The following is a 10,766-nucleotide window of genomic DNA, read 5'->3' as shown; positions in this document are numbered from 1 at the left end:
AGAGTATAGAGAGAGAGGAGAAGGAGACACAAAGCATTCCGTTTTGCGCGATGTCTCTGTCCCCATATGTGTTTATTTATCCGTTTTGCAATTATTTTACGCGCCTTTCTCATTACGATAGAGACCGGGAAACTCCACAAGTGTCACAATCGAATTCAATCGTATCAAGTCGAGTCGAGGAGCCACCCAAACCACCCAGACACCACCCAGAAGCAGACTATCCGAACCACTCGAACCACACAATTATGTATCTCGCTCGCTTCATGCAGCCATAAACGTTTGGGTTTATGAAGCGTTCCCAATGTGCTCAATATGCTAAATGGTCGAGCAGCTCGCCAATTGAATTCGCACAGACCATTGGGACAACACACGATGCAGCGGAGCAGCAAGGAGACGGCGACGGTGACGGCAATGGATGCAACCACGTTGGCGTCAGCATCGGCCACCGCATCGGCATCAGCCACGGCATCGGCGTCGGCAACTGCAGCCACATCCACATGCATTAAGATCAACATTAGCAACTGCAAATCGAATCATCCTGCTGTGCGTAGCAGCGGGGGCAACGGCAGCGGCGGCTCCAGCGGATTGCTGCTGGTGCCCACACACACCCATCATAATCTGCAGCTCGATAAAATTTCTGTGCGCTCGATTAGTTCCGAGGATATCTCGAATGGCGGCAGCGGCAGATGCTGCAGTGCCGCAGCTCGCAATCCGGCTATAAAAACAGGACGACGATTGCAGCTGATGCAGGTGAGTGACAAGTGGGAAGGGAGGAAATAGAGAGGGAAAGTGAGAGGGGGAATACACTACATAAATTAGCAGAGAGTATGCATCTTAATTAACACGCGCCCAGTTGGTCACGTGCGTCTCTCTAATGAAGTGTCGCGATTAGCGCAGACCACGATAAAGACTAATCACATAGACAGACCCACAGCAACATCCTTACACACGCAGACACAGATACAGACACAGAAATGAGAATAGAGTGCGAGAGTTGAAAGTGCGTATACATTTTGCAGATGATAATTCTACCATTTATACCAATATTGGCATTGATTGTGCAAACATCGCTAACCCTGCAGGAGATACTGGAGTACAGGGCCGATGTCGCCGACATCGAGACGCAGGTAAGTCTCCAAAGCAGAGCAAACAACAAGATGGAGAAATGTGTCTGTGTGTGTGTGTGTGTGTGTGTGTGCGCTTTGAAGCGTAATTAAAATATATTGCTGAAATTCAATCATACGCCAAGTACGCGACAAGGCTCCACGTTGAATGCTCACTTGACCAGCAAATAGATGTAGCCATGGGAATGTTTGAGCTCAGGACACTTGCCTGAATTGAGGACATATAGCAATTGGCAATATTTTGTTTGCTTGCTCAGGTAAGTGGCGAACGAACAGAGCGAACAGAGCCTCTAGCACGACAAAGCACTCAAGCATTGAAGCTCCCAGCCGGGGGAGAAGGTGTAGAACTGTTCCCTTCACTGCGGTTCCCATCTCTCTTCACTACCCCTCTCAAGGCCACGCCTGTCCACGCTTAATGCAAATAAGACGCACACAAAATATGAAAGTGAAATGAATAAAATGAAAATATTGCTTGATGCTAAAGTGAATTTGAATTGATAAGAAAAATATGCATTGGCACAGTTACACTTACCGCTGTAAGCAGCGTGTGCTGAGGGAGGGCAAGGGAGTTGTGGCAAACAGGAAATACCGACTTAAGAGCGGCCCTTTAACTAGGTCACGTACTTGGCAATGCAAAACATTGCAAAATGTCGAGTGAACTACTCGAAAAATGCATACTGTAGCTCGAAGAAAGTTGTTGAAAAGAATATTAAAATGAGAAGTGATTTATAGAGAAACGTTCTTTTATTCTCCACAAGTTCAAGGATAAACAGTTCGTGTAGTTGTAAATAAAATCCAGTTTTAATTAATAACTCTAATAACTAATCTTTATTTTATACATTTGCTAATTTTTATGCATTTAATTACCTATAAAAGGTATGCAATAAAACTTTAATTTCCATACTAGATTTAAATTCATTTTTAATTATTAAATTTTGATTATAGATTTTGAAAAAACCACACTAAAATATGTAGTTTTATGGTATTTTAACGTAAGGAAAATAAAATTGTTTTTGCTTTTAATGTAATCCATTGATAATAATGAGAATATATTATCATAAAATGAATTCAATGCAACTTATAACAATATAAATTATAAATACTTGTTGTAATACCAATTAATAGGAAAGTTAAATTTTCTAAATTGTTGAAATATTTTTTGTGATAATAAAAATAGGAAATTGTTAAGCCACAAGCCACCTAGGAAAACAAAAAAAAAGTTACAGGGTATATGATATTTATTACATAATAAACAATGGGTTCGTTTCCAGCGGTATTTACCGAGTTTATGAAAAAAGTTTTGATGAATTATTCAATGCGTTGCCAAAGCGAACGACTAACTAATCAAGACCACTCCTAACTGGGGAAGAATACCTTCTAGGAGAAAACTGCGCAAATGGACACACGCTCACACACACACACACACAGACACGCACAGTGTGTGTAGATACTGTTGTGATAATCTCTTTCATTACACCCACGTCAGGTGACGATTGCAACAGACTTGGGTAAAGTTGTCACACGACTGCAACTCGAACGCTCCGAGGTGGCCTTCTACATCTTCACCAATGGCAGCAAGCAGCGGTGAGTTGAGCTGAGCTGAGTTGACTTGTCATCGTGTCCTTTTCTGGCAGTCAATGACAATGAATAACACAATGGGTGCAAAATGCATTATGTCTTCCTCAGTGCCAATCTGACACAACGCTTTGCCAACACGGATCATGCATTGAACAACATGACCACTTGGAGCGAGATTAGTGTACCCACCGCCAGCGAGGATGAGGATGAGGATGACAAAGAGGTCATGATGAATCGTGTCGAGTTTCAGAATCGTCTCAATGAATTTAGAGAACGTGTGCGCACCGAACCAGAGGATAGTTCCATTACCGAAGTAATGAACTGGTATACATCCATTAATCGTGGATTGCTACATCATCTGAATGAACAAATCAAGGAAACGGATAACAGCGGTGTCTGGCGGTTGGTTTTGTGGTCTTTTTTGTTTCATTATATTTTCTGTTACTATTTCATTTGTAGCTATCTAGTTGGCTTTAAAAATCTGCTGAAGAGCATCGAGTGCCAGAACATTGCCACCTCCTTTGGCATACGCTACTATGGACGCGGCTCACTGACAGCTGAAAACTTTGTTTCCTATGTCCGCTATGAATTCATGGCTCGGGAAATGATCAACTCGACACTGAATTATGCGCCCATGCTAAAGCCCATGTACATGAACATTACCAACACCAAGAAGTTTCATCGCGTTAAGAACATGTAGGGAACAGTTAGGAATTTAGTTAAATTAAAGTGGAAAAGTAAGAACTCACATTTATTTTTCACTGCAGGAACAACATAGTACTAAAGAACAAGCCCAAATTATTGGATGAGCGCAGTGCCATTGAATACAATGAATTTATGCACAATTATACGGATGATTTGAGAATTTTGCAGAAAGCATTGCGGGGTCTAATCAAGTGAGTACAATTATCGCTTATCAGTTACAATTTAGACTAGAATGTACAATAAAATTAATAATAATTGCAGGGAGTATGTGGATAAAACACTTGTGGAGGCCGATCGCAAGGAGGCAATTGGCATAGCCATACTTGTTGTTGTCCTCCTAGTCTCTCCGATAATTATAATACTGGTCAAAAATGCAGCTGCAACGATACAGGTAAGCAGTCAACCTCTCCATTTCATCAGGGAATTGGCATTTTAAAATATATGCACCATTTTCAATTCATTTAAAAACCTTTGAATATATTTCATATATATAATTAGCCTTAAAACAAATTTCTTTCTTGTCCCTTTCTTCGACGTTTTTGGGCTTATATCCCATAATTCTTATTAACTTCCCCTGCTTATCAAAGTTATATGCATTGAATCTGTCGCTGAAGGCGAAAGAGTTGAAGCGTGAGAAGCGCAAAAGTGATTCGCTGCTCTTCCAGATGCTGCCACCCAGCGTGGCAATGCAATTGAAGCAGACGCAACAGGTGAGTGAGGTGCATGTTTAGATGTATTTAATTCGAAATCTCTCCTTTTTTTTGTGTTGAATGGGAACAGGTGCCCGCCGAGCTGTACGAGGCTGTGACCATTTACTTTAGCGACATTGTTGGCTTCACTGAAATCGCCGCTGAATGCACGCCTCTGGAGGTAAGAGGGAGAGAGGGAGGCAGGCAGGAACCGTCTGCTATTAAAGCCTATTACAATGAGCTTGGTGAATTTGTATTTGGCAGGTGGTGACCTTTCTCAATTCAATCTATCGCGTGTTTGACGAACGCATCGAATGCTATGATGTGTACAAAGTGGAAACCATTGGCGACTCTTACATGGTTGCCTCCGGGCTGCCAGTGAAAAACGGTAATTTATGCAAATTTCGCTGTCACCCAAAAAACACATTGAGCATTGACCCTCCTCATCCTCATCCTCAACGACGACGACGACCCGCCGCAGCCTAATTTGAGTTTGTTGGTGGTTGTGACTCTTTAATTTATACTGTAGAATATTTAAACATATGTTTTGTTTGTACTCCTCCAACCTATCCACCCCATACCCTGCTAGGCAACAAGCACATCAGCGAGATTGCAACAATGGCACTTGATTTGTTGGACGCCTCCTCCGTATTCCGAATCCCTCGTGCTGGCGATGAGTTCGTTCAAATACGCTGCGGTGTCCACAGCGGACCCGTTGTCGCTGGCATTGTGGGCACCAAGATGCCGCGTTATTGTCTCTTTGGCGACACTGTGAACACCGCATCGCGCATGGAAAGCACCGGCGAGGCTCAAAAGATACATATCACCGAGGAGATGCACGAGGCACTGCAGCAAGTGGGAGGCTTTAAGACCGAGCATCGCGGCCTCATCGATGTTAAGGTGAATATTTAAATAATAACAAGTTTTTTTTAATTTGTGATTTTTATACCCGCTACCCTTAGGGTAGAAGGGTATTATAACTTTATGCCGGCAGGAAATGTATGTAACAGGTAGAAGGAGGCATCTCCGACCCTATAAAGTATATATATTCTTGATCAGCCTCAACAGCCGAGACGATATAGCCATGTCCGTCTGTCCGTCTGTGTGTTTGTCCGTCTGTCCGTATGAACACCTAGATCTCAGAGACTATAAGATATAGAGCTATAATCTTTTTCGACAGCATTTAGTATGTTTGCACCGCAATATTTTGCTTTCATTCAAAATGGGTAGCGGGTATCTCACAGTCGAGCCCACTCGACTGTAGCTTTCTTACTTGTTTTTAACCCAAACGATTAATTTCCCTAATTTAAGAGAGCCTATAAATTTGTATTACAGCAAACAAAAAAACAGTCGCAGCTAAAATAAAATTAAAGCGTAGGAGTAATTGAGGATATATAGAAATTTATGTTTATGTATTATTTTTAGTATAATAGCTTCAATGTCTCCAATGCTATTTCATTTCAACATCGCATGGACGCAAAGTTGAACCCAGACATCACAATTTGGACATTTAAGTTTTTTAGGGAGTTTCTTTATCCATATTCGAAAATAATTATTATAATACAAATCTATTAAAATACCTAAAAATAAGCATTATACGTGTGGTAATAAATAAAAATCAAAACGTAATAATTTAAATATTAAGTATAATAATTTATTTATCAAAAAGTCCATTGTTTTTAAAGTAAATATTTAAATAATTTGCTCAAAAATAATGATTTGAAGCGAAATATAACTAAGTTCATAATATTTATTTATTACCTTTTTCTAATATTGATTGCTACAACCACAACCTCAACTCTAAATCGATTTTCTTTAACCTCTACAGGGTAAAGGACTCATGAGCACCTATTGGCTGACCTGCAAGGATGGACCAGTCCGAGTGCGTGAGGAGATCTCTTGGTGTGCCGACATGCAGCCGGTATTCCTTGACCATCTAAAGCTGCATCCGCCCACCAACTACAAGTTGCCTAAACGAAAATGAGATGATGATGAGACACAAATGGAAAGAAAGCGCGACAAGCAACAATATCCAAATGAGCAAATTACTACTTGCTAGTTATTCTCTCACTCTCCTTTACTAGATGTATCTGAATTTGTATCTCTTTGTGCCAGTCATATATATTTGTTTGCCACGCCCAGGGGGCGTAATTAGCCCAGCTATGTAATTTGTGTGTATGTGTGTGTGACTTCCAAAAAAAATCTCTAAGTGTGCAACTTTAAAGTAGAAATAAATATATGCTCTCTGTTTATCTGTAGTTTGAGCGAGTTGCTCTAATAAACGTTATACTATTCGTATTTGTTTTGTTTGTCGATGTCGAAACTCAATCCCAGCAAGCTCTCCCCCATGTCTGACTGCCAGTTAATCTTTTGTGTGCTTCTGTGCATCCAATTCGGAGCTTTTGTGGACAGTGCTCGCGGCACATTTAGTCGGTCCGACGATGATAAGTTCCAGATGCTAATTGCCGGGGGCATTGTGCCGGAGCATGGCGTCTTTGTCAGAAATTTGGTATCCATACGCACGCTGAACTACATTAGCTTCTATGGTGACAATCATTTCTGCACTGGCGTCATAACGAGCAGTCGAACGATTCTGACCGCCGCCCATTGTGTCACAGAGTAAGTGAAGCATCCATAAGGCAACAATTGCTACGAAATCAGTGGAATTCGTTTCTGCTCGCAGTAACCACAGATCCATTATGCATCCGCGCGGATTGATGGTCATCTTTGGGGCACTCAAACGTCTGGAAAGATATACCGAAGATGAGAGTCGGCGTGTCCACAAGATCGTTGTGCATCCACACTATAAACGCTATAAAATCAACGATGTAGCCATACTGCAACTGACGACTGTTATTCCCGCTAATCTGCGGCATGTGAAACCAGTCATTAAACGCAAACATTTGGAAGTGACGATAGGCATGGAATGTGTCACGATGGGCTGGGGTCAAGTATATCCGGTACTTTTATTAAAGTTGTAGTGTATCTTTTTAGTTTAATAATGCTGATCCTACAGCACGGTCCGTATGCCGATGAAGTCATGTTTCTGGATGTGATTATTCGTCCACCGCAACACTGTAAGAATCAAGATTATTTCGAAAAGGAGGGCAACATTTGTACGGAGCCTGTTAACGAGGGACAAGTGTGTCCAGGCGATTTGGGTGGGCCATTGATGTGCCAAAGCTATATGGCGGGCATTATTGGGGCCTCGAAGGGGTGTCAAGGCATTAACTCGATTAAATTTATTAATTTCTCCTATGTGGAGGATTGGGTGGAGAAAACGGTGGTGGATCTTTCCGCCAATCGCTGTAAAATCTCTCTGCTCTTTTATATTCCATTTGTAACGCATATAATTTTTTAAAATCAACCGCCAGTGTTGGAAATCACTTGTGTCAAATGACAGTACTAATTCAATAAAGAATTTAAGTTGCAATTTACTGATTTACCACTATATTAGCAGCAGTATAGGTAATTTATAATGAGATATTCAAAATGTATATATTTTGTTAAATTAAATAGAAAGCCATTTGCAGTATAAGATTCATATGAATTCATTATTCACATTACCTCTAAATGTAAATTTAATATTTTAAATTCATAAAATAATATATTTAAAATTGTATTACAATTAAGTTTAGTTTTTTATTATACATAAAATATAATAATAAATACATATCCTGTGCAAAACAAATAACCTGCATTGTTTCATCAAGTTGGCAGCACTGTTCAATCATCTGTATTTTGACAACACTGCAGCTTGCAGCTGTTGAACACCAACACCAACAGAGAGCGGTATTTACATTCTATCTTGCTCTCTCGTGGAACATCTGATTGGATTGCGCTCTGTGAATATGTAATATTCGGCTAAGCAACTAATTTAAATTATGAAAATGCTGCAATTAAGTCGAAATACAACAAAAGCGCTGCTGCAACGCTGCCGCACACAGAGACTGCTCACCACATGGTCTCCGTTAGCCACAGCATTCAATGCGCCGCCGACTAAGCGAATCAACTTTGCGCGCAACGATGTGGTCAGTAAATTGTGTAAACTATTGAAAATTAGTGAGTTATCATATATGGTATATATTGATTGACAGGGTCTGTTCCGCATGCAAGAGCTGCGCTCATCCGATGGTTTCTATCTGCTGCGCGAGAATGTGGAGAACTCGACACAGGAGCTGATTGCAGAAGCCACCTCCAGTCAAAGACAGCGGAAGATGGTGGACATCTTTGATGAGCTCTCCGACTCGCTGTGCAAGGTGGCCGATCTCGCGGAATTTGTGCGCATCGCGCATCCCAAGAACAAATACATGCAGGCTGCCGAGGAGGCGTGCATCAGCATCTGTGGCGTTGTGGAGAGCTTGAACACGCACAAACCACTTTATCAGGCACTCAGCAAAGTGGTGCACGAAGGCGACTCGATGCACACCAGCGAGGTGGATCGTCATGTGGCCAAGTTGTTCCTATTCGACTTCGAACAGTGCGGCATTCATCTGCCGGAGCAGGAACGTCTGCGAGTTGTGCGTCTCAATGACTACATACTGCAGCTGGGTCAGAAATTCATGAATGGCGCTGCGCAACCCACAGTGTTGCCCCGTCGCGCCGTTCCCGAGCAGATACGCCACTAGTGAGCAGACTAATCCAATAATTTATTGCTTTATTAACGCCTTGAATCCTATTCAGCTTCCCCACTTCTGGCGACAACATCATTATCACCGGTCTCAGCACGAATTCCGCCAACGTGCAAATGCGCGAGGCTGCCTACCGCTTGTACCTGCAGCCTTCGGATAGCCAGGAGGAGCTTCTCAAGGATCTCCTCATCTGTCGCAACGAACTTGCGCGCAGCTGTGGCTTTGAAACCTATGCGCATCGTGCTCTTAATGGCAGCACTATGGAGAGTCCTGAACTCGTGCGCCAGTTCATCGACGAGCTGACCGAGCAACTGCGTCCCCGTGCCGACGCTGACTTTGCTCAGATGACTCGCATGAAACGTAAGGAAAGCGGACAGCCGAATGCGCTGGTTGAGATCTGGGATACGCCGTACTTTACCACACAGCTAAAGCGTCAATCGCTCGAAGAGCAGGCCAACGAGTTCCTGCCCTACTTCTCGCTGGGAGGCTGCATGGAAGGATTGGACAATCTGCTGCATTCGCTGTACGGTGTGCGGCTACAGACCGCTGAAATGGAGCCGGGCGAGAGCTGGCACAGCGACATCCACAAGCTGGCCGTGGTGCATGACGAGGAAGGACTCCTCGGCTACATCTACTGCGACTTCTTCGAGCGCAGCGGTAAACCCAATCAGGATTGCCACTTCACTATTCAAGGCGGAAAGCGTTTGGCCGATGGTAGCTATCAACTGCCCATTGTGGTCGTCATGCTGGGTCTGGCACAGTCACGCTGGACAGGACCAACGCTGTTATCGCCAGCGCGGCTTGACAACCTGTTCCATGAGATGGGCCATGCGATGCACTCGATGCTGGCGCGAACCGAGCATCAACATGTGACGGGCACGCGTTGTGCCACAGACTTTGCCGAGGTGCCTAGTGTTCTCATGGAGTACTTTGCTAGTGATCCGCGTGTGCTGCGCACCTTTGCCCGCCACTACCAGACGCACAAGCCCATCCCGGAGGATATGCTGCAACGACTGTGTGCCTCGAAACATCTGTTTGCCGCCAGTGAGACCCAGCTCCAAGTCTTCTACTCCGCTCTTGATCAAACGTATCACGGTGACATGTCGTTGCAAGGAGCGAATACAACGGAGACGTTGCGTGCGGTGCAGCAACGATATTATGGATTGCCCTATGTGGAGGAGACGGCTTGGCAGTTGCGTTTCTCGCACCTGGTGGGCTACGGAGCCAAGTACTATGCGTATCTAGTATCTAAAACGATTGCATCTTGGATCTGGCAGACATACTTTGAGGCAAATCCCTTTAACCGTCAGTCGGGGGAGAAATATCGTGCAGAGATCTTGGCCCATGGAGGCGCTGTGCCGAGCAGGAAACTTGTGGCCAATTTCCTGCAGCGAGAGATGACGCCACGCGTGTTAGCGGACAGTTTGATACATGAGATTGACACGGATGAGTCAAAGATTAAGGAGCTAATCATTAGTAGAAACTAGAAATGCTGTGTAAACAATTCGTTTGTTGTGGTTTTTTTTAATTATAATTAGTTAACTGCCCTATTTTTTGTACATGGCGAATTTGGTTAATTATTTCACTAGGCTGGCATCACACTCGGCATCAGCTCCACACCCACAAACTCCTTGGCAATGCGAACTCCAAGAAAGAACATGCCGAAACTCTTCACCAACATCCTACAAAGAAATGGGCAAAAAGTTTGGTTATGCAAACAGAACAAGAAGGAAAACACAAATGCGGCATTCGAATTGTTTTGAATGGGAATTATCTTGTCTTTTTGCACTCACCACTGAAATTCATTGTGGTAGATATTTCGCAGAATATTGAATGGATTTCCAGCTTTCGCCATTTTTGGATAAACAAAATTTATACTTATTCAACGTTTGAGAATTCAAGCTAGCTTTTTATCTGTTTTTGCTTGCAGTGTGGCAAGAGTTAACAAATGCTACAAATACGCAAACGCACACTAAGATTGTGAAATTCGGTTTAGTACTTTTCTTATAAGCATTTCATGACAGGGATTACTGTAGCAC

The 10,766-nt window shown here is 43.0% G+C and overlaps 4 protein-coding genes across 4 annotated transcripts; 3 read left to right on the top strand and 1 right to left on the bottom strand.

Moving 5' to 3' along the window:
- Positions 1–202: 202 nt before the first annotated feature.
- LOC133846179 (uncharacterized) lies at positions 203–6,150 on the top strand. Its single transcript, XM_062280982.1, has 12 exons — positions 203–750; positions 1,020–1,127; positions 2,611–2,708; positions 2,811–3,104; positions 3,162–3,398; positions 3,470–3,598; positions 3,669–3,798; positions 3,995–4,117; positions 4,188–4,277; positions 4,361–4,484; positions 4,686–4,996; positions 5,925–6,150. The coding sequence occupies exons 1-12, from the start codon at positions 313–315 to the stop codon at positions 6,078–6,080; spliced, it is 2,238 nt and encodes a 745-aa protein (XP_062136966.1). The 5' UTR covers positions 203–312; the 3' UTR covers positions 6,081–6,150.
- A 222-nt stretch (positions 6,151–6,372) lies between these two features.
- Positions 6,373–7,533, top strand: LOC133846177 (chymotrypsin-2-like). The gene is made up of 3 exons (XM_062280979.1): positions 6,373–6,715; positions 6,780–7,056; positions 7,113–7,533. Exons 1-3 carry the CDS (start codon positions 6,411–6,413, stop codon positions 7,455–7,457), a joined length of 927 nt encoding a protein of 308 aa, XP_062136963.1. The 5' UTR covers positions 6,373–6,410; the 3' UTR covers positions 7,458–7,533.
- Positions 7,534–7,890: 357 nt separating this feature from the next.
- LOC133846172 (mitochondrial intermediate peptidase) lies at positions 7,891–10,660 on the top strand. Its single transcript, XM_062280974.1, has 3 exons — positions 7,891–8,127; positions 8,194–8,723; positions 8,780–10,660. Exons 1-3 carry the CDS (start codon positions 7,981–7,983, stop codon positions 10,212–10,214), a joined length of 2,112 nt encoding a protein of 703 aa, XP_062136958.1. The 5' UTR covers positions 7,891–7,980; the 3' UTR covers positions 10,215–10,660.
- LOC133846178 (uncharacterized) lies at positions 10,232–10,682 on the bottom strand. The gene is made up of 2 exons (XM_062280980.1): positions 10,521–10,682; positions 10,232–10,409 (listed from the first exon to the last, which is right to left on the bottom strand). Exons 1-2 carry the CDS (start codon positions 10,580–10,582, stop codon positions 10,313–10,315), a joined length of 159 nt encoding a protein of 52 aa, XP_062136964.1. The 5' UTR covers positions 10,583–10,682; the 3' UTR covers positions 10,232–10,312.
- Positions 10,683–10,766: the final 84 nt, after the last annotated feature.

Source organism: Drosophila sulfurigaster, chromosome 3 (genome assembly GCF_023558435.1).
Source record: "Drosophila sulfurigaster albostrigata strain 15112-1811.04 chromosome 3, ASM2355843v2, whole genome shotgun sequence".
Lineage (NCBI taxonomy): Eukaryota > Metazoa > Arthropoda > Insecta > Diptera > Drosophilidae > Drosophila > Drosophila sulfurigaster.
Note: the sequence above shows the minus strand (reverse complement) of the source record. Positions and strands in the feature narration are given on the sequence as shown.

What these genes read in the sequence shown, in the direction of transcription:
- LOC133846179 (XM_062280982.1), top strand. Translation starts at nt 313, where the DNA reads ATGCTAAATGGTCGAGCAGCTCGCCAATTGAATTCGCACAGACCATTG. An exon ending in GACGATTGCAGCTGATGCAG is followed by an intron (nt 751 to 1,019) that starts GTGAGTGACAAG and finishes TACATTTTGCAG; the next exon opens with ATGATAATTCTACCATTTAT. An exon ending in ATGCAGCTGCAACGATACAG is followed by an intron (nt 3,799 to 3,994) that starts GTAAGCAGTCAA and finishes TGCTTATCAAAG; the next exon opens with TTATATGCATTGAATCTGTC.
- LOC133846177 (XM_062280979.1), top strand. Translation starts at nt 6,411, where the DNA reads ATGTCGAAACTCAATCCCAGCAAGCTCTCCCCCATGTCTGACTGCCAG. An exon ending in GCCGCCCATTGTGTCACAGA is followed by an intron (nt 6,716 to 6,779) that starts GTAAGTGAAGCA and finishes TTCTGCTCGCAG; the next exon opens with TAACCACAGATCCATTATGC. An exon ending in GCTGGGGTCAAGTATATCCG is followed by an intron (nt 7,057 to 7,112) that starts GTACTTTTATTA and finishes CTGATCCTACAG; the next exon opens with CACGGTCCGTATGCCGATGA.
- LOC133846172 (XM_062280974.1), top strand. Translation starts at nt 7,981, where the DNA reads ATGAAAATGCTGCAATTAAGTCGAAATACAACAAAAGCGCTGCTGCAA. An exon ending in ACTTTGCGCGCAACGATGTG is followed by an intron (nt 8,128 to 8,193) that starts GTCAGTAAATTG and finishes ATTGATTGACAG; the next exon opens with GGTCTGTTCCGCATGCAAGA. An exon ending in CCCGAGCAGATACGCCACTA is followed by an intron (nt 8,724 to 8,779) that starts GTGAGCAGACTA and finishes AATCCTATTCAG; the next exon opens with CTTCCCCACTTCTGGCGACA.
- LOC133846178 (XM_062280980.1), bottom strand. Translation starts at nt 10,582, where the DNA reads ATGGCGAAAGCTGGAAATCCATTCAATATTCTGCGAAATATCTACCAC. An exon ending in TACCACAATGAATTTCAGTG is followed by an intron (nt 10,410 to 10,520) that starts GTGAGTGCAAAA and finishes ATTTCTTTGTAG; the next exon opens with GATGTTGGTGAAGAGTTTCG.